General features: G+C 41.4%; 1 protein-coding gene across 7 annotated transcripts in view; it reads left to right on the forward strand.

Moving 5' to 3' along the window:
* LOC146698455 (uncharacterized) overlaps positions 1–19,469 on the forward strand; it is a 31,577-nt gene extending 12,108 nt beyond the window's left edge. For 5 of the 7 annotated variants that reach the window (XM_085473560.1, XM_085473557.1, XM_085473555.1 and 2 more), the window contains 30 exons: positions 28–132; positions 248–366; positions 493–711; positions 886–973; positions 1,351–1,503; positions 1,935–2,032; positions 2,349–2,521; positions 2,617–2,736; positions 3,394–3,636; positions 3,848–3,982; positions 4,096–5,115; positions 5,395–5,538; positions 5,670–5,819; positions 5,940–6,173; positions 6,267–6,407; positions 6,526–6,699; positions 6,795–6,995; positions 7,090–7,248; positions 7,513–7,716; positions 7,803–7,991; positions 8,552–8,757; positions 8,952–9,020; positions 9,145–9,189; positions 9,870–9,932; positions 11,283–11,462; positions 15,466–15,840; positions 16,347–16,469; positions 16,698–16,817; positions 16,899–16,979; positions 17,661–19,469. In XM_085473560.1, the coding sequence (XP_085329686.1) occupies positions 28–132; positions 248–366; positions 493–711; positions 886–973; positions 1,351–1,503; positions 1,935–2,032; positions 2,349–2,521; positions 2,617–2,736; positions 3,394–3,636; positions 3,848–3,982; positions 4,096–5,115; positions 5,395–5,538; positions 5,670–5,819; positions 5,940–6,173; positions 6,267–6,407; positions 6,526–6,699; positions 6,795–6,995; positions 7,090–7,248; positions 7,513–7,716; positions 7,803–7,991; positions 8,552–8,757; positions 8,952–9,020; positions 9,145–9,189; positions 9,870–9,932; positions 11,283–11,462; positions 15,466–15,840; positions 16,347–16,469; positions 16,698–16,817; positions 16,899–16,979; positions 17,661–17,690 (5,361 nt within the window). In that variant the 3' untranslated portion in view covers positions 17,691–19,469. Of the gene's footprint in view, positions 1–27; positions 133–247; positions 367–492; positions 712–885; positions 974–1,350; positions 1,504–1,934; positions 2,033–2,348; positions 2,522–2,616; positions 2,737–3,393; positions 3,637–3,847; positions 3,983–4,095; positions 5,116–5,394; positions 5,539–5,669; positions 5,820–5,939; positions 6,174–6,266; positions 6,408–6,525; positions 6,700–6,794; positions 6,996–7,089; positions 7,249–7,512; positions 7,717–7,802; positions 7,992–8,551; positions 8,758–8,951; positions 9,021–9,144; positions 9,190–9,869; positions 9,933–11,282; positions 11,463–14,214; positions 15,035–15,465; positions 15,841–16,346; positions 16,470–16,697; positions 16,818–16,898; positions 16,980–17,660 lie in introns of those variants that run through there. The other 2 variants (XM_085473559.1, XM_085473562.1) reach the window with 2 other exon arrangements.
* Positions 19,470–19,832: the final 363 nt, after the last annotated feature.

Here is a 19,832-nt window from a genome sequence, read left to right on the forward strand (position 1 = left end):
ATGTCTGCGTTTCTCTTTCTCATTTAGAAACATGCTAAAGGCCAAGAACTTCTTACAAAGGTGTGTGACCATGTTAACCTCCTGGAGAAAGACTACTTTGGCCTGGCTCACTGGGAAACCCCAACCAGCAAGGTAGGATGGTTTTACCCTTCTGTAGTGTTAATTACTTGGAGCATAACTGGATGTTATGAATGACAGTGCAAAAAAAAGTGAGCAAATTTTCTTGCATTTCTTCCGTTTTGCTCAGACATGGTTGGAACCCACCAAAGAAATACGGAAACAGGTCCCAGGTGCTGTCTATGAGTTTACATTCAACGTCAAGTTCTACCCTCCTGATCCAGCTCAGCTTACTGAAGACCTAACCAGGTGAGCAAGCATCAGCTTGGAGGAATGGATCAACATGAGGCAATAGGGAGCTTTTGCACTGCATTTATTCAACCCAGGATAAATGTTCATAGACTCAATTCCTTAATCGTTTCACACCTTTTCCAGGTACTTTCTGTGTCTCCAGCTGAGAAAGGACATTATGCTTGGTGTTCTTCCCTGTTCCTTTGTCACACTGTCCCTGCTGGGCTCCTACACAGCCCAGTCAGAACTCGGAGAGTATGACCCCGAGCTCCATGGAACAGACTACGTTAAAGATTTGAACCTGGCCCCCGGACAGAGCAAAGAGCTGGAGGAAAAAGTGATGGATCTGCACCGCACATACAGGTCATTAAGGAGTTGTCTAGACACGCCCTTTTCACAGTGTTCATTTAAGCCCAGTGTGCATACATTGAAGGAACCTAATTCATTTTCGAAGCTGCTTGAAGATGATTGAGCCTCAAAAATGATTCTGACAGTAAAATACGTCTTTGAATTAAACGTTATCGTGTGTGCCTCCAGATCAATGAGTCCAGCCCAGGCAGACCTGCTGTTTCTGGAAAATGCCAAGAAGCTCGCCATGTATGGAGTTGACCTGCACCAAGCCAAGGTATGTTTATTTTTATTTTTAAAATTATTTTACTGGTTTGGATGAATGGTTTGCTTCTTAACACGTGGTCCAGTCTTTTTCATAGAAGCATGTCACGAGTATGTATGCATGTATTGATTTTTATTCGATTTTAAAATGCTCTTTTTACAATAGCATCATTGTATTGCAGCAGTAGCATCCATATTTAATTACAAAATTGATGTCATCCCCCTTTGGAAAAAAAAAAAAGAGAGATTAATAACATCCTAAACTCCATGACCTCAAACAGCATTCGTGTTTCGTGAGAAAGTCTGCCCCCCGGTGACTGATTATTGCAAGAGCAGGCTGGCGGTGTTTGGTCAGGGCTGTAAATGTTCCGTGGTGTTTCTTGCATGCAGGATCTGGACGGTGTTGATATAATGCTGGGCGTTTGCTCCAGTGGTCTGATGGTTTACAAAGACAAGCTGAGGATCAACCGTTTCCCTTGGCCCAAAGTGCTCAAGATCTCATACAAACGGAGCAGCTTTTTTATCAAAATCAGGCCGTCAGAGGTAAATCTCACTTTACATAGTCTGTATGTTTGACCTGTATTGATTTTTGTATTGTTCTATACAGATCCAATTTCCATAGATTTCCTCTGAGCTTAGCTTTGAAAAATGTAAAGAACTGATTTCTTTTAATAACCAATAGATTGTGTGTGTGGGGGGGTTTACTCTAACCCCCTAGACTTATTTATTATTTCTCAGCAGAAGTGGCTGGTATAAAATGTAATAGTACTGTTAGTTTATATTGCTATTGGTTTTCTTATACACATAAATGTAACTGTACGACTGAGCCAACTGATTGCAAGAATGATAAGATACATCCAGCTTTTCAGATGTCTTTCAGTTTCTTTCACTATTTAAAGAAAACTGTGTTTCACAATTGCAGAATAGTGTCGCTATGGAGTCATTGAATTTGACTTTTGTTTCTTTGCTTTTAGCAAGAGCAGTATGAAAGCACCATTGGTTTCAAGCTGCCCAACTACAAAGCCTCAAAGAAGCTGTGGAAAGTTTGTGTTGAACATCATACCTTCTTCAGGTAACAACGCTTTGATTCTGAGTGACACTTAGGTCCTCCCTATCCACTTGTTAATTGGCTAACTCCTCACTCCACCTTAAGCCCTGTATTGGCACCACAGCAGTTTTAACCACAGAGGAAAAGCTGAACACTCTTAAAGCTTTTGTCTGTTTAATGAGATAAATCCAAACATGTCGCTAATCTTTTTACATAACACGAATCCTTTTTTTTTTTTTTAAAGAAGACAGTGCAGGGTTTATAATTTTGAATCCACAGTGTTCATGTAATGGTCAAATAATGTGTAGATTAAAATGTAATTCTTATATCTCTTGCTCAGGGTTTCAACAGTGGAGCCGCCCTCTTCACGTCGCTTCCTCGCCTTGGGCTCTAAGTTCCGGTACAGCGGTCGTACTCAGGCCCAGACCCGCCAGGCGAGCTCCATGATCGACCGGCCGGCACCTCGCTTCACACGATCTGCAAGCAAGAGGCTGTCTCGCAACCTAGATGGAGGTATGCGTGAGTGTATGTTGTCACACCTGTGTGTGAGTGTGTCCTGCAATAAACCACAGGTCCAATAAGGTGCCCTCTGACTTCTTTTGCTATAGAACCTGGAGATGAAACTCTCCAGTTTCTGCAGGTAGTCTCGGCATCAGCCAGGACTCAGGTTGATGATTGGTCACTGCTGATGGTATCTGAAAGACCCCAGCCTTCTTCCGAATTCACAGGTACTTCGAAGTGTGTGAAGCCTTTTGGCATACCTTCTACTCGCAGATTGCTTTGTAGGATCTAACAGCCTTTTTGCATCATTTTTCCATTCATCTTTGCTTCCATACCTGCAAAACTGTTGCTGTTCAGCACAGTTAGCTTGTCTGGAAAGTGACCTATTCTGATACATGAGATGGGACACGTACCCTGTACTTTCCCCGGTGTGACTCCACAGTATTGTTGGTTACTGAAATCTGAAAGAAATTAAATAAATTTCCTCACAAATGTAACTCTAAACAGGTATTTCCAGTCTTGAGGCTCTTGTTCCTCTTTTTTTTCATTTCATAACTTTGCACTTAACGTGTGTTGCACAACCGCTTTCATTTGCTTATTTTCATTTGCCTTTATGCTTGAATTTTTGACTGACTGACCTCCCTCATCACTGCCCCAGTGCCCATCATTGTAACGGGTTCCATCTGGAGCCTGTTTGTGTTCCAAAGTGCAAAAGGCATCTTTCATTCATCTTTATACTAACTTCGCTTTACTGGACTCACAGAAGTCTGGCACAAAAGCTTGAAATCTTGCTTGCTTGAAGCGCTGTGCAGCATTCACAGCCGGTCGTCATCTCTGCAGCAAAACCATTACATAACTGGCATCACCTCGTCATGTCTTCACAGCCGGAAGGGAGTTTGAGCAGAATTTCACTCAGTCCTGGGAGGAGGAGGAGGGGCGTACTGTTGGCACAGAGACTGGGACTGCTGGTCCTCAAACCATTATCCAGACAGTCAGTCAGCCATGGCAGGATCTGGCGAGCGATGACGATCACCAGCAGAGGAGAACGGAAGATGAATGGTTTATTCTTCTGGATCATCAGCCTCATATTCCATTTATCTCACCCTTTGATTTTGTTGAAGAGCCAGGTATCTACCTTTATAGTGCATGGGTAGCGTCAAATATCGCAAATTTAACATGCACTTCATTCATGTTGCCACCATACTATATGCACACGGCACTACTCAGTAAGAAACCAGGCGCATGGCTCCACGTGGCCTTCTCGTTTCAGCTGGTTGAAGTTTGTTGTTGTTTGATCACCTGATACAAAAAATGTTGCACCTTGTTTTTTGATGTCAGCTGAAACTAGCTTGGCAAAAACGAGCTCTATGGACCACCAACTGGAACCAGTGGTGATAAAACAGGATGACTGGTTCCTGTACTTTGACCGTCTGCTCAGCGTGTCTCCCTCTGAGCATTTTGAAAAACTTCAACGTGAGTTTCTTCGTCTGGCTTTCTGCAAAAACCTTCACACTTTTTTGGGTAAAAAATGGTAAAAAAAACAATTAATTGCAGCACTTAAATGGTTTGTTGTATCACTCTTCCAGTCTCTACCACGGAGGGGGAGGAGGAGGAGCAGGTCATAAGCGTGAAAGAACAGCAAATGATCACTGAGGAAATGATTGGGAGGATGCGGGAAACAGTGATGTTGGTGGATGCATTTACAGAGAAGGAAATTTTGGAAGGAAGATTGAGGGACGTGAGGGATCTTGAGGAAAGGCTACAAGAAATTGATGAAATTGCAGGGAGAATTCAGCATGCAGTAGAGGAAGAACTGGGGGAGGAAGAGGTAGAAAAGCTAAAACAAGAAGAGAGAGACATGGAGCAGAAACAGTTGATCCAAGCCAAAGGTGTAACAGAAATGGTGGTGAGGAAATCTGTGAGGAGAAGAGTTATAAAAGAGGGTGAAGAAGGCGAAGTGGACGAATTGGAAGAACAAATAAAAGAGGTGTTTTTAAAGGACTTGTTGCCTGAGGAGGAAGACATCATGGTGAAGCGGGAGAGCGAAAAACAAGTGGGCAAGAAAGTGGTAGAAGCGTTAAGGGAAGGAGAGAGCAATTTGGAGCAGAGACAGTCAATCCAATCCAGGGTTATAACGGACATGGTGGTGAGGAAATCTGTGCGGAGAATAGATATAAGTGAGGGTGAAGTGGATGACTTGGAAGAACAAATAAAACGGGTGAAGTGGGAGGGTGAAGAAGACACAGACGATAGCTTTAGAGAGAAACTGCGTGAAATGGAACAGGAGTGGCAAGATGCAGACGTCGCCGGCTCTGCTGCTGTAGCAGGATACAAGAAGGTTCAGCATAGGACTGAGAAGATAGTGACTATTGTACAAGAGAGGGGGCAGCAGCAGGAAGGCATGGAAGACGTGCAGGGACAGTCTAGTGTTGCATCAGAGGAGATGTTAGAAAGACAGGAACTGTGGCGTAAGACAGAAGTGGTGGAGGAGAGGCCACATAGGGAGGTTCCAGAGAGGTCAGAAGGTCTGTCTCAGGCGAGAGTTGATGATGTTTGGTTCATACTTTTAGATCAGCCTCCACACAAAGCTGGTTTCAAAACACCAGGTAAAGTATGCTAATCCCTCTGATATTCTAATATCATCAAAACCATAAAGACATACATGTCCGGAAGCACTAGCATTATATTAACCAAACCGGCTTTCGTTTTGCTCTTTTCTTTTGCTTTGATTTCTGCAGTGAGGTGTAAGATATACTCGACTTTAGATTTTCATACGGCCTATGTATTTTTTAAAGAGAGAATAACCACCACTGCCCAGCTTCTCTTCCAGCTGGGCATTTGTTTTCCGTCGCGCTCAAATATTCTGTCTTCACTTTCCTACATAGTTGCCGATGTGGAACGTGTTCAAGTGGACAAGGGTGGTCATTTCAACCCCGAGAAAGAAAAACCACATATCAGCGTTGAACGGGTTGATGACTGGTTTGTGTTGCTGGATTTTATTCCCCGACAAAAGCTTTTTGGGCCATCAGGTACTGCTCGGTCTTGTTTTTGTTTTGTTTTTTGAAACTTCCTTGTGCTTTATTTTGTCCTTACTCGCTCATGAAAGAATTGCATGTTAATGCTGGCGATTAAAGATGCCTCTCCTGACTCTGCTTACCAGTTACTCACATGGAAGAGAGGAAAGAAATAGCAATCGAAGACAGATCGAGATATATAGGAGAAAAGCTACAACACCAAGTGTCAGACAAAGTTGATGATTGGTTTGTGTTACTGGATGTTTTTTCAAGACAAACGTCACACGCACCACCAGGTATTCATAAAAGTCCCCTGTGCTGGCTCACAGCTTTAGCAGAACCAATTATTCTAAGCACTGCAGGTACTCTTATTTTCAAAGTCCCTGAGCTTTTTCCTCTTTTTTTTTTTTACTAAGTCACCTTTTCAGAGCGAATTGCTGCTCACCCAGAGGAACGTGCCTCTCTGATTGAAGTAACAGCTCTTGAGCAGAGAGAAAGAAGAGTTGACATTTTGGTTGAAGGTGCTGACGCAAAACAAATGCTGCCAGAAAGGGAGGGGGTAGCACTTCTACAGGATGTGAAAGAGCGAGAAGATGACTGGTTTGTGCTGCTGGATGTTCCCATTAGGCAGCCCTCATTTGTGGCACCAGGTAGAGCAGATTTTCCGCTGCGCTCCTGCTGTTTCTTCATTCACTTTTTGCCTCAAGTGTCATACAGCGAGTTTTCCGTTTCTTTGTTGGTAGCTTCCATGGCTGAGTATGTTGAGGTTTACACCAGAGAGAGTGTTTCTGCCTTGACTGAAGCAGAGGCTGTTGATTCCAGGCGGGAGCTTGTAGTTGAGGATGCTGCTGTGGAGAAAGTGGAAGCAGTGGCTCCCAAGCAAGGTATTCCAGATGTCCCTATAAGTATCTGCAGCTCACAAATGTGCTTTTATAAGATCAACAAAAGATTTATCTTGTGCTTCATAGTAGCCGGTGTTGAAATCAAAATTTTGTTTTGCAGTTTCTATGTCGATGCAGACTAAAATCTATCCAGATGTTTCAACTGAAGTGAAAAGTATAGAGCAGAGATTGCTTCAGATTGACCAGGTTACACCACAGCCTCCCCAGCCAGAGAGAGAGGATGACTGGTTTGCTCTGTTTGGTACTGCACGTGATGAAGTCATGATACCAACAGGTATTACAGTAAATTCAGACTGAAACATAATATTCTAAGAGGACTATGGTGGTCATAGCAGTATCACTCAACGCCTTTGACTCTGTCTGTGCCAGTGACTCCAGCTCAGATCGTTCCAGAAATGAAGACTTTTGAGGTTGAGGTGACCGAAAAATGGAAGAAGACAGTAATTGGTGCGGACAGCGGGCAAGACAGGACAAGTGTGTCTGAAATTAGAGCGAGCCAAATTGCCTCCCTCTCTGAGAGAGAAGCTGATTGGTTTGTCCTGTTTGAAAAGCCTGTGGTCGTACAACCAGGTAGATTTCTACGCCGAATGGGTGCTGTGTGAAGCTGTGCGCAAAAAGTTTGCATCAGATGTATTTACGTTTATGTTTGTGTTTGTTGCTGTAGTCAAACCTATTATTGATCTAGTGGCAACCACTGAAGCAAGAGTGAAGATCGTGGAAGGTGTGAGGCCACCTGTGGAGATGGTGAAGATTGAAATGGCAAGAGCAGGAAAAGTGGACGATGATTGGTTTGTGCTGCTGGATGTAGCAGCAAAAGCACCAGGTATTCTGCTGCTTGTATGGCCATGCGGCTTTGCTATGAGATGCTATCAGACTGAATAACATGGCAACTGTGCTCGACTTCTATTATGTTGTACTAGGAGCACATTATAAACGAATGCAGAAATACTGCACCAGCCTTAGTTATATTGTGTTTGTATGGTGGTGCAGTATGTCAGGGGAAAATGCTCATTTAAGATATTTAGGTAGAGGGAATATTTAACTTCATGCAGATCTCATTTTAGTTTTTTTTTCTGTACTCTGTCAGCGGCTGGGGTGGAACGCATCCATATATATCCTGATGTAAGACCTGCTAAAGAGCTTACACTCACAGAGCAGACAGCACAGCAGACAATTACAGTAGTGGAGAGAATACGGCAGCAGCAGCAGGATGTGGTGCAGCCACGTCCAGCAGTGAGAGAGGTGGAAGATGATTGGTTTACTCTTCTGGATAAGTCCCTTAAGAAATCAGGTATAATCCCAAAGAGCTTGGTATGCCAATACATACGAAACATTTCTCGCTGAGGTGAGTAACACCTGGTTGTGTGTTTGTATTAGCCGCTGTCTCGGAGCGCGAGCAGCTCCCAGCACAGGTCACAGTTCCTGCTCCTGCCGCGGCCACGAAAAAGATTACGATTTCTGAGACGAGACCGGGGTTTGAGAAACGGATCCTGGAAGAAAGACCCTCGCAAACACGTGTCAGTGATAATTGGTTTGTTCTACTCGAGGGTGACCTCAAAGCGTCAGGTATTTTTTTCCTTGTGTGGAGTTTTTTTCGTTTTGTGTGTGGCTAAAAAAAACCTCACACGGTCATGCCTTGTTTGCTTCATAAAAACACTCATTTCTAACAGCTGCTACCTCTGCACGGGACACACTGGCTCACAGCTAGCATTTTCCATTATTCACGGACCTTCGATTGAAGAAATAATGCTTTCTTAACGTCGTCATTTCCCTGGTTCAATCTCATTTAGCTTTATGCCTTTTTGCAGCATTTGTTTGGAATATAACAAGAACCGCTTTTACTGATCCACTTTGTGGACATCTGCTTCTGGCCCACATCACATCCTTACGCTTATGCGTGCTTGTCCTTTTAAATGAGAGCAAAGGAAACAAATGAGGTACAGTATACCTGTGCAGCATTGAGGCTAAGTGTGCCATATGCTTGTTAAGCTGTTTTATTTTTAATGCTATATCTGTTTTCGTGTGCATTTTACTCACCGTGATCCTCACAAAACTCTCCACTCGCAGCCTGCTCAGTGCTAAAACCCAACATTCACTCATTTCCATTTTGTCTGCGTTTTGTCTAGCTGCGAGCGCCCAGAGGGGCACGCGCCCTGTCAGTGCTCCGGTCTTCTCCCAGGCTGCTCTGATGGAGGCGGGAATCCCCATGGCCACTCTCGACCAGCCTCAGACCTCCACTCCAATCAAAACCAGCCGCCAGGAGGAACGGAAACTGCAGGTCACCGTAGAAGCTGTGGAGCCCTCAAAAATCGAAGCCGGGGCTGACGCCAAGGTATTCAGTTACTCTGATTGCTGTTGTAAATGTTGGTAATGTAATATGTGTGGAAAAAAGTGATAACAAATGTTGTGTTTTCATAGAAAGTCTTTTATTGTGAATGGTACAACGCCTTTGTGGCGAAAGATGCTAAAGTATCTGAGATCGCTCTCTGTGTCTGAGTGTGAACTGTGTATCTCTTGCTGCTGTAGCCAGCAGTGTGGAGGGACCAGAGAGAACTAGACTCATCACTGATATCCACCATGAATGGGGACATCCAGGTTAGTGTCAGATGCAGGCGTCTTGCATGTCAGAAGACGTGCTTATACCACGGTTGAGATCTGAGTGTTAACGCCAACATTCAGGGGATGCTAACACGTCTTCCTCTCTCCTCCCCTGGGGTAGCACGAGTCTGAGACGACGAGCACGGAGGTGGTGCGAATGCGAAAGGTCAGATTCTTAGTGCCGTACATGCTACCGTAGCCATTTTCTCCACCTCCATTTCTGATGATAAAGAGCTTCTCATCCCAAAGACTAATATCACCCTCTTCTCATGTTGTGCTTCCACACAGCTAGGTCGTAAATGAAACCTACATCAGGTTCGATGCACAAGAAATGTTTTTATTTATTTTTTATTAATTTCATAAAAGGTAGAAAATATAACAATGGCTAGATCGCAAACAGTTTCACAGTCTCAGAGTACGTTAACACCTACTGGCTGTTTTTAAAAGTTGAAACAGTTACATCATTTCTTCCCATTGCTTGCTGTTCTTAACACTGGAATGCACACATGCATGATTATAGATTAAATGCACTAAAGAGGCATGGTAACTGGTGTTTTATCACATTTATGTCACTCCATCACTTTTTTTTCTTTTCTCGGTATAAGAGTAGAAATCTTCGGTCAGTCCTCCAGAGCCATCTGTTCTTTGCTTTGTTAGTGTAGTGCAGATTTTGGTCCCTTATGGTCACACAAACGACTGTGCATGCACTCTTACTCTTACTTTCTCTGTTTTATTAACACATTAGTGAACTTCGTAGTGTGCATGGAAGAGGTGTGGTTGATGCCAGCATAAAGGGAAACTGAAACAAACCCACCTTCTTTTTTTTGTTCTTTTCATTTTTCACAGAAAAGAGCTAAGAAAATTGAGGGTGACTCAATATATATCAGACATAGCCAATTAATGTTGGAGGTTGGTATCCCTTCTGGAGACGTCGGTCTCCAGCTGCATTTTCTTGCTCTTTGGCGCACCGGCTGCTGTTTAACATCACGCTTGCATGCGGCATGATTCACACTTTTCTCGTCGGCGTTAACGAGCGGCTGTAGATTACATGAAAAATGTGTGTTTGTGTGGGGCAACCGACTCTGATCCGATTGATTCAGGAGAGTGCTGTTGAGTTTAGAACAACAAGAAAAAATGACTGGGTTCAATCTGAACTTGTTCAGGATGCTGCACTCCTGATAATCCACAAACTGTTCATAGTGATTCACCGTGCGGTGTTGGTGCGGCACCAAGGTCTAAGAACGGTGAAGCTTTCCTTAATTGTTTTTTTAATGGCAGGTTTCATTCCGAGCTCATGTTTTATGCACTTATTTATTCAAGATCATCAGTATTCTCCTGTTCCTGCTTTTGCTCTGTCCTTCATCTCATTTTCAGACTTGTCAGTAATGCATTTCATTTTCTTGACAATTATGGAAATGAGTGTTTTAGTCTGTAGAAATGAAAATGTGTGTGTGGGGGGGGATCCCTGCTGTGTTGTGTATGAAAGAAATGCCATTTGGTGAAACATTTATCATTAAGTTGCTCTTTTGCACCACAACAGCTCATGATTTACAGATATATAGTTTGCAGTATGTTCTGTTTATTTGCTATCACATCCTGCGGTTGCCTGTAAAGATCAACTTGGTGCTAAATGTTGCCAAATCAGCGCTTTGACCGTTGTTCATTTGTCTTAAATGAACGGGGATTTCATTTGGAACAAGCCTTCATCTTCAAGAGCTTTTACAATGTCTGCTGTCACCGTCTTTCTCCTGCTCTTTGGTTTGCAGCCTCTTCTCTTAACATGTTTCACTGCGAGCCTAATGCTGTGAAATAGATGCTCAGTGTTGCGCTGTATAGTTTAGGCCCTCTACCCAACCACGGCTCCAAATGACTCCAAATATTTATCAGCTTGATAAATCGCGGCTGCTCTCATGAATCAGCTGCCAGGTTTAATTTGCATTTTGAATAGGAGACACTGATAATTTTTTAAGGAATCTGAAACATTTATGTTTGCTTAGAATCACGTTAACCCCGCTTCTGCTTATTTAATCATCAATAAATCAACCAAAGTTGCACAAAACGGCAAAAAAACACCAAATAATCTGACTTTTTTTTTCTTTTAATCTCTCCCTCTCTACGACACATCTTCTGCCTTCCCTCTCCCTTCCCGGACAACCTCTGTGTACTTTCTGTCCTTGTATTATCCTCTTTCTCCATCCTCCATCCTTTCCCCCCCCCTCAACCGCAACGTCTTTCCCATCTCGACTTTCCTCTGTAAAGGATTTCGATAAGCCTCAGGAGGTGCTGCTCAGGCATCACGCCAGCATCAGTGAGCTGAAGAGAAACTTCATGGAGGCGGTCCCAGATCACAAGCCAAGTGAGTGGGACAAGCGCCTGTCCACACACTCTCCCTTCCGCACCCTGGGAATCAACGGTCAGCCTCTGCCCAGCGCGGATGGGGTAAGTCTGGCACAAAAAACAACTGATCCTTTTAGTTCATTTAGTCTATCAGTTGAAGAATTTGAGAGAAAAAATAGTAAAAAAAATAACATCTAATTTGGCTAATTAAGATGAGCAGTTTTGGAACTGACTTGGCACTTACTTGTGTTTGAGTAATGCTTAAAAAGAAGAAGAAATTGTGAAGAGGAGTCATTCAGGCTCTTTCTGATGTAGACAGTGTTGACAGTTTGCGTGTGCATGTATCTGAGCTGATGGCATGCGGTATGCATTAATTGAATGTGTATGAAGAATGCAGCCGGACTCGTTGACTTTTATATTTGTTCATTCACATAAAAGACCGCTGTGGGTGAGGCATCTTTGGCACAGGTTTTCCTCCCTGAGATGTCACTCGGTCTGAATCAGACCTGCTTAGGATGCCTCTGAAGCCCAACACGTTTGTACTGCATGACTGACAGACCTGACTTTTACAAATTTGCTGCATGACTAAAAGGCAACCCACCTTCAAGACGTTTTGCACGTGCTGGCGCTGAACAGTATTTCCCCTCTTCCCTCTCTTTTTCCTCTCTTTTTTTCTTGGCTTACTTTCTTTTTACGCTGCTTTCACCTTTTTCATTTTGCTGCTTTCTCTGAGCATCTTTGTTTGTTTTTTATGAAGAGATGAGGCCTCATTCACAGTTGTATCAGCAAACAGCTAATACAACATTATTATTATTATTAATATTGTTATTGACATGAGTAAATATTTGAATGACAGTATTTCAGGTAATTGAAGCTTTTCACGGATGGAAACTCAGTTTCAATTTAGTCGCTGTCACATGAGTAATTATGTAATCTGTTGACGTTCACTTGACATGCATTTGCATCAAGTGCTTCATGATGACTTGGACACAAAGATTATTACATTTGAAAACTTAAATTCCTTCAAAAATATCATATTGTCAGTATGCACTTGAGTTTTCAAAGAAAAACGTACAGGAGGGGCCATAATTTCTTGGAGATAGACATTTGTTTTTAATAGTTTCGCAGTGGATTTGAAATCAAGTCATCAACATGTGATTGAAGTGCCATCTGTCAGCTTTAATTTAAGGGCTTGTACAAAAGTATAGCATTATCTGTTTAGGAATTACAGCCATTTTTATGCACTGTCTCCACAACATTTTCATGGCCAGGTGAAACTTGTGCCCTTATTATTTCTCGACAGATGAAACAGACGTAACATAACAAGTTGAGTCAAAATGTTATTCAAAAATATGAGGCTAGAGCAAGTCAGGGGACTGTCATTAGGCTGAACAATCCGATCACACCTATCAGAGAAATAGCAAAAACCTACAGAGTGGCCAAATCAATAATCTCGGACGTTTTATAAGATAATGAATTCAATGGCCAACTCAGCAACACCGAGATGCCTGAAAGACCACAGAAAACAACCAAAGTGGATGATGAAATATTTCCAAGGTTAAGAAAAAACATTTTCACAACACATAAGCAAGTTAGCAAGGTAAGAGTATCAGTGTCCGAGTGTATTATCAAGAGGGAAATGAATGGAAATACAGAGGCTTTACAGCTGGGTGGTTAAACGAGAAGGCTGAATTAGACTTTGCCAGAAAACATCTAAAAGAGTTTGGACACATGAAACCAAGATGAACTACCAGAATGATGGGAAGAGAAAAGTATTGATAAGGAGGGAAATAGCCAATGATCATAAGGCCATCAAGGAAAAGAAATGAGATACTCTTCCACGGCCAGTTGATCACCTGATCTCAGCCAAACAGTTTTGATTTTCTTTTTACTGGAGACAAATTTCAAAGATGCACAAATAGACGTAAACAGAAGATTTGATGTCAGCAGGTTGTAGACTTGAACATTTTTATTCAAGTGAACAAACCTGATATTTAAAATTGGCAAAAAAAAGTCATTATTTTTAAACCTCACAACTTGTTAAACACCTTGAATTGCTGGAAGTCTGCATTTCAGTCATATTGATTTAAAATCCACTGTGGTGATGTGCATAGGCAAACTACAAACACTGTTCCTTTGTCCAACAAATTATGGACCAACTGTACTGACAGCTCACAGCGAGCAGTTTGGAAATGAAACAGAACAATTGTAGAAAGTCTATGAGCCAACAACCACACGACTCATAACAGGAGTAATATTATTTTTTATAATTTTTTTCCAAGGCAGCTTATCGTCTTATTTACAGCTCACTACTGTGAGAAAAGTAAACATCAACTTTAAGCAGAGCTAGATTTGATTCTGCTGCTTCTAACGGACTGATAATTGAATTAAAATAAAGTAAAAGCTACTTGTTAAAACAACCAGTTAAACTTTAGGTTCTGAGCTGCTGACATTATGAACCTTTATGACAGCTTGATGTCACTTGAGATGCATAGCATTGTTGCTATCCATCAGCTCTCAGCTGCATCAGCTTTAGCTGATGAGATAGTTTTAAATAAGATACCGCAAGTGTGAATGACTTTTCTGTCTTTTCAAGAGAAGAAAGAAAAGTTTGTTGTTCATGGAAACAAATAAAGTGCATGTTAAAATGCATGTAACATTTCAATGCTCTGAAAACAAACGAAAAGTGAATAAAATCTGGTTTGTTTTCTAATAAAGGCTTTAAAATGTTAGAATTTTATCAGCTGTTGCACAAATTCAGATTTGACAAATTCAGTTCATTATCGTATTTTAAAATTCCTCCCTCTCATCTTTTCCCCCCTCCTCCTCCTGCTCATCCTCGTCCCCCCATCAGTTTGTCATCCGCCTTCCGCGCGGCCCCCTGCTCGACTTCTACTCCAAACGCAGCTGAGGGGGTCGTCTCAACCCTGCGGAGGCCCCACACAAGGTGTGAATGTGACCCACGGAGACCGCACCCTGCCCATCTACCCATCAGCCTCTAGCTTTCTCTTCTCCTCTTCTCCTTCCTTTGCTTCCTCTGCAGCATCACTCCAGCATTTTCACCTCTCATCCTCTGCTCCACTTGAGAAGCTGCCCTCTTTTTTTTTTTTTTTTTCTCTCAGGCTTCCTTTGAACTGTTGAGACTTTGATTCCCTGTTTCCTCCACTGCGGCACAATTCCCCCACCCCACCCCTGGTTTCTCCAACCAGAATCAGACCTCTCCTTCTCCAAAGACTGATCAGGACTGGAAGTGATAACGCAGTGCTGTTTGCATTTTCTGTGACGTCTTTTGGACTTTTAAAGATACAAGTTTTGACTTTTATCCAGAGGTTTTTAATGTTTGACCGCATCACTTTGAGCCTGCTTTTATACACGTGTTGAGGTTCATTTATATTGTCAGTAGTCTTTAAAAAAAGAAAAAGATGACCACTGTGACTTTTTTCCTGAGCTCACATGCACTAGAAAACAGCAGTCTTGTTAATGGGGGAAATGATCAGTACCCTTTCACACTATAGTATTTCTTGAGGCAGCTTAATTGTTATTCTTAATAACCTGTTTGTCCTCCACCAGTATTTGGAAAGGGAGTATGTAGCAGCTGCAAGAGATTCCTTGTTGCATGACTTTTTGACAATCAACGTTGACCAAAGAATAAAAGCCATTCCATATTCAGTTCATATGCTTCTTATTTCCATTTATGGAATTGAATTATTTCATATAAACTTCAGGTTTCATAATATTCCACTGGTCCTTCCTCTCCAAATTTAAACAGGAGAATTGAATCATGACGCATTCTATTTATTGTTAAGATGCATGCCATAAAGTTGTAACCATTCATAAAACTTGCTCATCTACTTTTAGCATGCACCATGTAGAAATGATTGTGGCCATTGTGTGTTGTTAAGCTGTGGCATTAAAACAGGGCTGATTTTTATTACATAAGTGCAATCAGATAACCAGAGTCTCTGCAGTACCTCATAAAACCTATACTTTGTGCAGCCTAATCCACTCTATGTACATATTTTTAGCTTGCATGCATGTGTATTTATCATTTTCACAGTATCAGTTGGAAATACTTCACATAGTAACTATTTTATGTCTTTTTTAGAGTGTGTGCATTAGACCCCTAAGCAATGGTTCAGACACAAAGACTGCACATGAGGAAACCAGCAGTAGGTTGGAATTTACAGACCTACCCATCAAGAGCGAGCCCGAGAGTGTCGAAGTCCACAGCGCTACTGTTGAGAAAGAGTTACGTGATCAGGAAGAGGTTGTAGTGTTTGAGGCGAACTTGGTGCCAATCGTAGAGGTGGAAATGGCACAGCTGCCTCCTTCCTTTGATCCCTCCTGTAATGCTTTAGAAGTGATCCCGGAAGAAGAAGGATCGTGTCCCGGAGTGTCGGCTGACTCTGGGAGGATAGCTGGATCTTCCCCAGCTTCCTATTTCTGGAGCGATGGTCCACAGGTCATGCGCTGTTTCCAGGTAGCCTCCTGACTCCCTCGGGGTGATGCTGATTATTTCCCTTCTTGGCTGACACACTCCTTTGCAGCACCGATACAAATAAAAAAACTTGTGACTCTCCTAAGGTGGTATTCGGTTTGGTGTGAAAGTGCTTGTTATTGTCAGATGGAACTCAAGACGCTGCAGAGGTGCTGCACAGTGGTGTGCTAAGTTTTTAACGACGGTGACGGGTCACTGTAAAAATCTCTGCTACAAAACCATTACTTTTGATCATCTTTCTAACGCACCTGTGCCGTTTATTCACCGTTTCTCTTGGAGTGGTTGGTGGTGGGAAGTGACGTTAACACGTTGATTCTTCTGTTTCGAATACAATAAACTAATCTGGTGAGAGGAAATAGCGGTTGTGGTGAAAGTCTAATTAAAGAAAAAAAAGGCAATAGCTAATGCATGGTGTGAAATAAAGTGTTTGCTGTGGTGCAAAGTGTCTGGTTAAACAGCCACTCATGGGGCTGTGCTCCATTTCACAGCCCCCTCTGGTGCAGACGCAGACTGTCACCATCACAGCCGTCTCCAGCCCCTTACCCAGTGGCATCTCCACCACAGAGGTCCCTATCATCCCGACTAGGACCTTCACCTATGAGTCTTCAAAGGTAGGGGCTCCAGCAGCTGCTCAGCCCAGATCTGTCTCAGCTATAGGCAGTCAGGTTTGCATGGTGGAGGTGGCTTCAAAAACTCCCAATAAGGAGGTCTGGGAGGATCAGTAGAAGGGCTCCAAAATAAGAATGAAGCAGCCTCGTGCCTTCCTCGGTGAAACCTTGATGTCACATGATTTAGAAATGATTATTCAGTACATCCCCCTTTTTTCTTCTTTCCTTCAGGTGACCGTTGATGGGACAGAGGAGGACAAAGATTGCTCAACAGTATCCAGTTCCCAGACCATTACCTCAGAGACCACCAGTGGCACCTCAGTGACGACTACCACCACTCACATCTCAAAGGTCAGCAGAGCAAATTAGGCTCTCGCCTTTCCCGTTCTATTACTCTTTATATGCCTAATATAGATTTTCCTTCCTGTACAGGTAGTAAAAAGTGGATCTTCAGAAACTCGCGTGGAGAAGAGAATTGTCATAACCGCAGACTCTGACATCGACCAAGATAAGGTACAAAATCTACACACAGGTTTAGGCGTAAGGCGGTATTTGCTCTCTTGGCTGAGTTTTATATGGAAGCTTGTTTGTGCAGTAAAAGGAAAGAAAGCCTTAACTCAAAATTTCAACAACTGGAAGGAAATTCCAAGATAGTTAGCAAAGACGTTACACAGAGTGCGGTGCAAAATAACAGCATTTCATTCCAAATTTTTCAGATGCAAACTTGTCGTGTAATCGTCTCTGAGGTAAAACAATATTATTTAATCACTGCATATTCAGTACGGGTGCGCATTTTGAGCTACGAGTGCACTTGCTGCCAAATGCAGTGCTGTGATTAGTCAGATCTGTATTTTTTACATGTGAAAAATCAAAAAAATTGAGGTTGAACTGGAAAAATAAATGCCACAACCTCATCCCGCAAAATCATGTGAGCGGTTGAGGTGAACAGCTGCATTAATAGTAGGCGAGTCCAAAAAATATTTTTAATGCACAGAATATTCTAATCTTATCCAATTTTTTTTCAGCACCGAAAACAAGCTTCCTTAGTTTTAGATACTACTCTTTAATCTGAAATATGAAGTTATAGTGTTTTGCTTAAATTTGTACTTGCATCAACTCTTTAGCGCTTAATGACGAGGACAGTTTTGTCTTAGCAACTTGAGATCATATAAACAAAACATGTCTGTGTTGCAGGAGAAGCACGGCGGAGCATCAGCATTGTAACTGAACCACACCTTGTTCCTTTGACCAATCACCTCCGATATCCCCAGCACTCAACACACAGTGACCAGCTGTACTTGCGCACACATATCTTAAAAAACAGGAAAAAACCCCCACTCATAACTCTGCAGCTAAAATGATTGATAACAGCGTATATTAATTCCTAATAGTCTGTTTGTTTTCAGTTTTTGTATTTTTTTCAGGCTGTTCATTGTAGGCAGAGCTGCACAGTCCTCAGATTATCCTAGTGTTGTAAAAGTTTAGCGAGTACACGTTTATTGGTTAAATCCCAGCATTTGCAGTTGTGTGATCTCAAGTTACGTTTGCTTTTAAATACTTTTTTTTCCTAGTGGTTTTTACATTGTTGATTTTATACAAATTTACTGTTTCCATTATAGTTTAGATGCCATTATCAGCATTTCTTCCCACGGTGCTGCTAGGGGAACGTTAAGACCACATTCAAGGGAACTCTCTTTTTTTTTTTTTTTTCTTGTTGTTTACTTGTCTATTTAATTCAGGAGAGACTTTTTATTTTAATGAAATGACATACCTCACATCTCTATGTGGACAAAGATATTTTCTGCTCAAATTTGGACAGTTTGTTCACGTCTCAGGTACAAAAATAAAGAAAGAAATAAAAAAAAAACCAAGTTAATATTTTCTTCCCCAACCAGCTTAAGAACCAGTAGCCTACATATTCTTGTAAAGTTTGAATTTTTAAAAAATTGATCTATTTTGAAATATTTCTCTATTTTATAGAAGTAATGCTTTTTATAGTATTTGTACAAATGTGAGGTTTTTAAGTTATTCATATCTGCTCATGAAAATGTAGGTTACCATTTGTGGTGTTTTACTGAATTTTGAGGTCTCTATTTAAGACTCGTCTTGCCTGAATCACCCTGAATCATTCTTATTCGTTTCCTCTCGTAGTCCACCAAGTACATCCGACTTTACAGAACTCACAGATAACAGTGGAGATTTACTCAGCTCTGTTTTTGTTCATTTTAATAGAAGTCCTACCTGCTTTGAACATATTTGGTTGATATGAAAAGTTTTTACAGGTTTTTGGTCTGTTTATCTCAGGTTTTGATATTCTTTGTAAGACTACAGACCTCCGTATGATTGTATGAGGAATGTCCATGTATTTATTATCCACCTCTATTGTAAATGTACATGTATGTTCAGTCAAGTGAGGTCAATAAATATAAAAGCTTGTCTGTCACAATAGCCACACATGTAAGCCATGAAGGCAGCTGCCCGATAAATGTGGCTTTTCCTCTCACGGGAGCACACGTTGTCTTTTTTTTTTTTCTTTTCTACGTGTTCTACTATACAGTAATTTATTTGTTAAGTAGGAACTGTTTCATGTGATTTGATGTATTGTGATGTTTCACCACAAGCTGGTTTCCAGGCTTCCACCATGTTAAATACTACATTCATAATCAACCAAGTTTGTAAAGCCTTTTTAACCACGTAGTCTGAGTAGGTTGCTCTCACTTGCTGTTTTTCCTGTACTTTTTCATAGAGAAGAAAACATACGAATCTTTTCTAGATAGCATGTTTGGTAGCATTTTTTTTTTTTTTAAACAAAAAAAAAAAAAAAAAAAAGCCATTGCTATTATAGCTAAAACTCAATCACATCTGCATTTTTCCTCCCTCGATAAAAAAGTAGTTTCACATTAAGAAAAAAATAATAGTTTTTAGAAAATTGAAAATATTGTTGCTTTGTGACTTATCCCTGTCTTTTTATGGAAAATAAAATAAAATAAGCATTATTTTGCATGTTGTTGGGCTGTCTGTGAATGAAGCACGTCATATTAAAAATGAGCTCTTGGTAAGTAATAAATATTTAATGCCAGTCTTTTTTTTTTTTTTTAATTTAATGCCAGTCACTTGTTTTGCAGTGGATGTTGCACGTTCAATACCAAACTCTTAAAAAAAAAGAGAGTCACATCTGTCTAGATCAGGGATGTCAAACTCATTTTACACAGTCAGTCCGCTTTGATCTTAAGTGAGCCGAATCAATGAAACTGATGGATGTTTAAAATTACAGTAGTTCTGGAAGTTCATTGCCCAGACTATTCTGTAATTATACAATATAAAGTTTTCATAACTTCAGACACCTAAAAAAAAAAAAAAATCATA

Source organism: Copadichromis virginalis, linkage group LG11 (assembly GCF_057382275.1).
Source record: "Copadichromis virginalis isolate Kocher_CV1m ecotype Utaka linkage group LG11, C_Virginalis_male_GT1.1, whole genome shotgun sequence".
In the NCBI taxonomy this organism is placed as follows: domain Eukaryota; kingdom Metazoa; phylum Chordata; class Actinopteri; order Cichliformes; family Cichlidae; genus Copadichromis; species Copadichromis virginalis.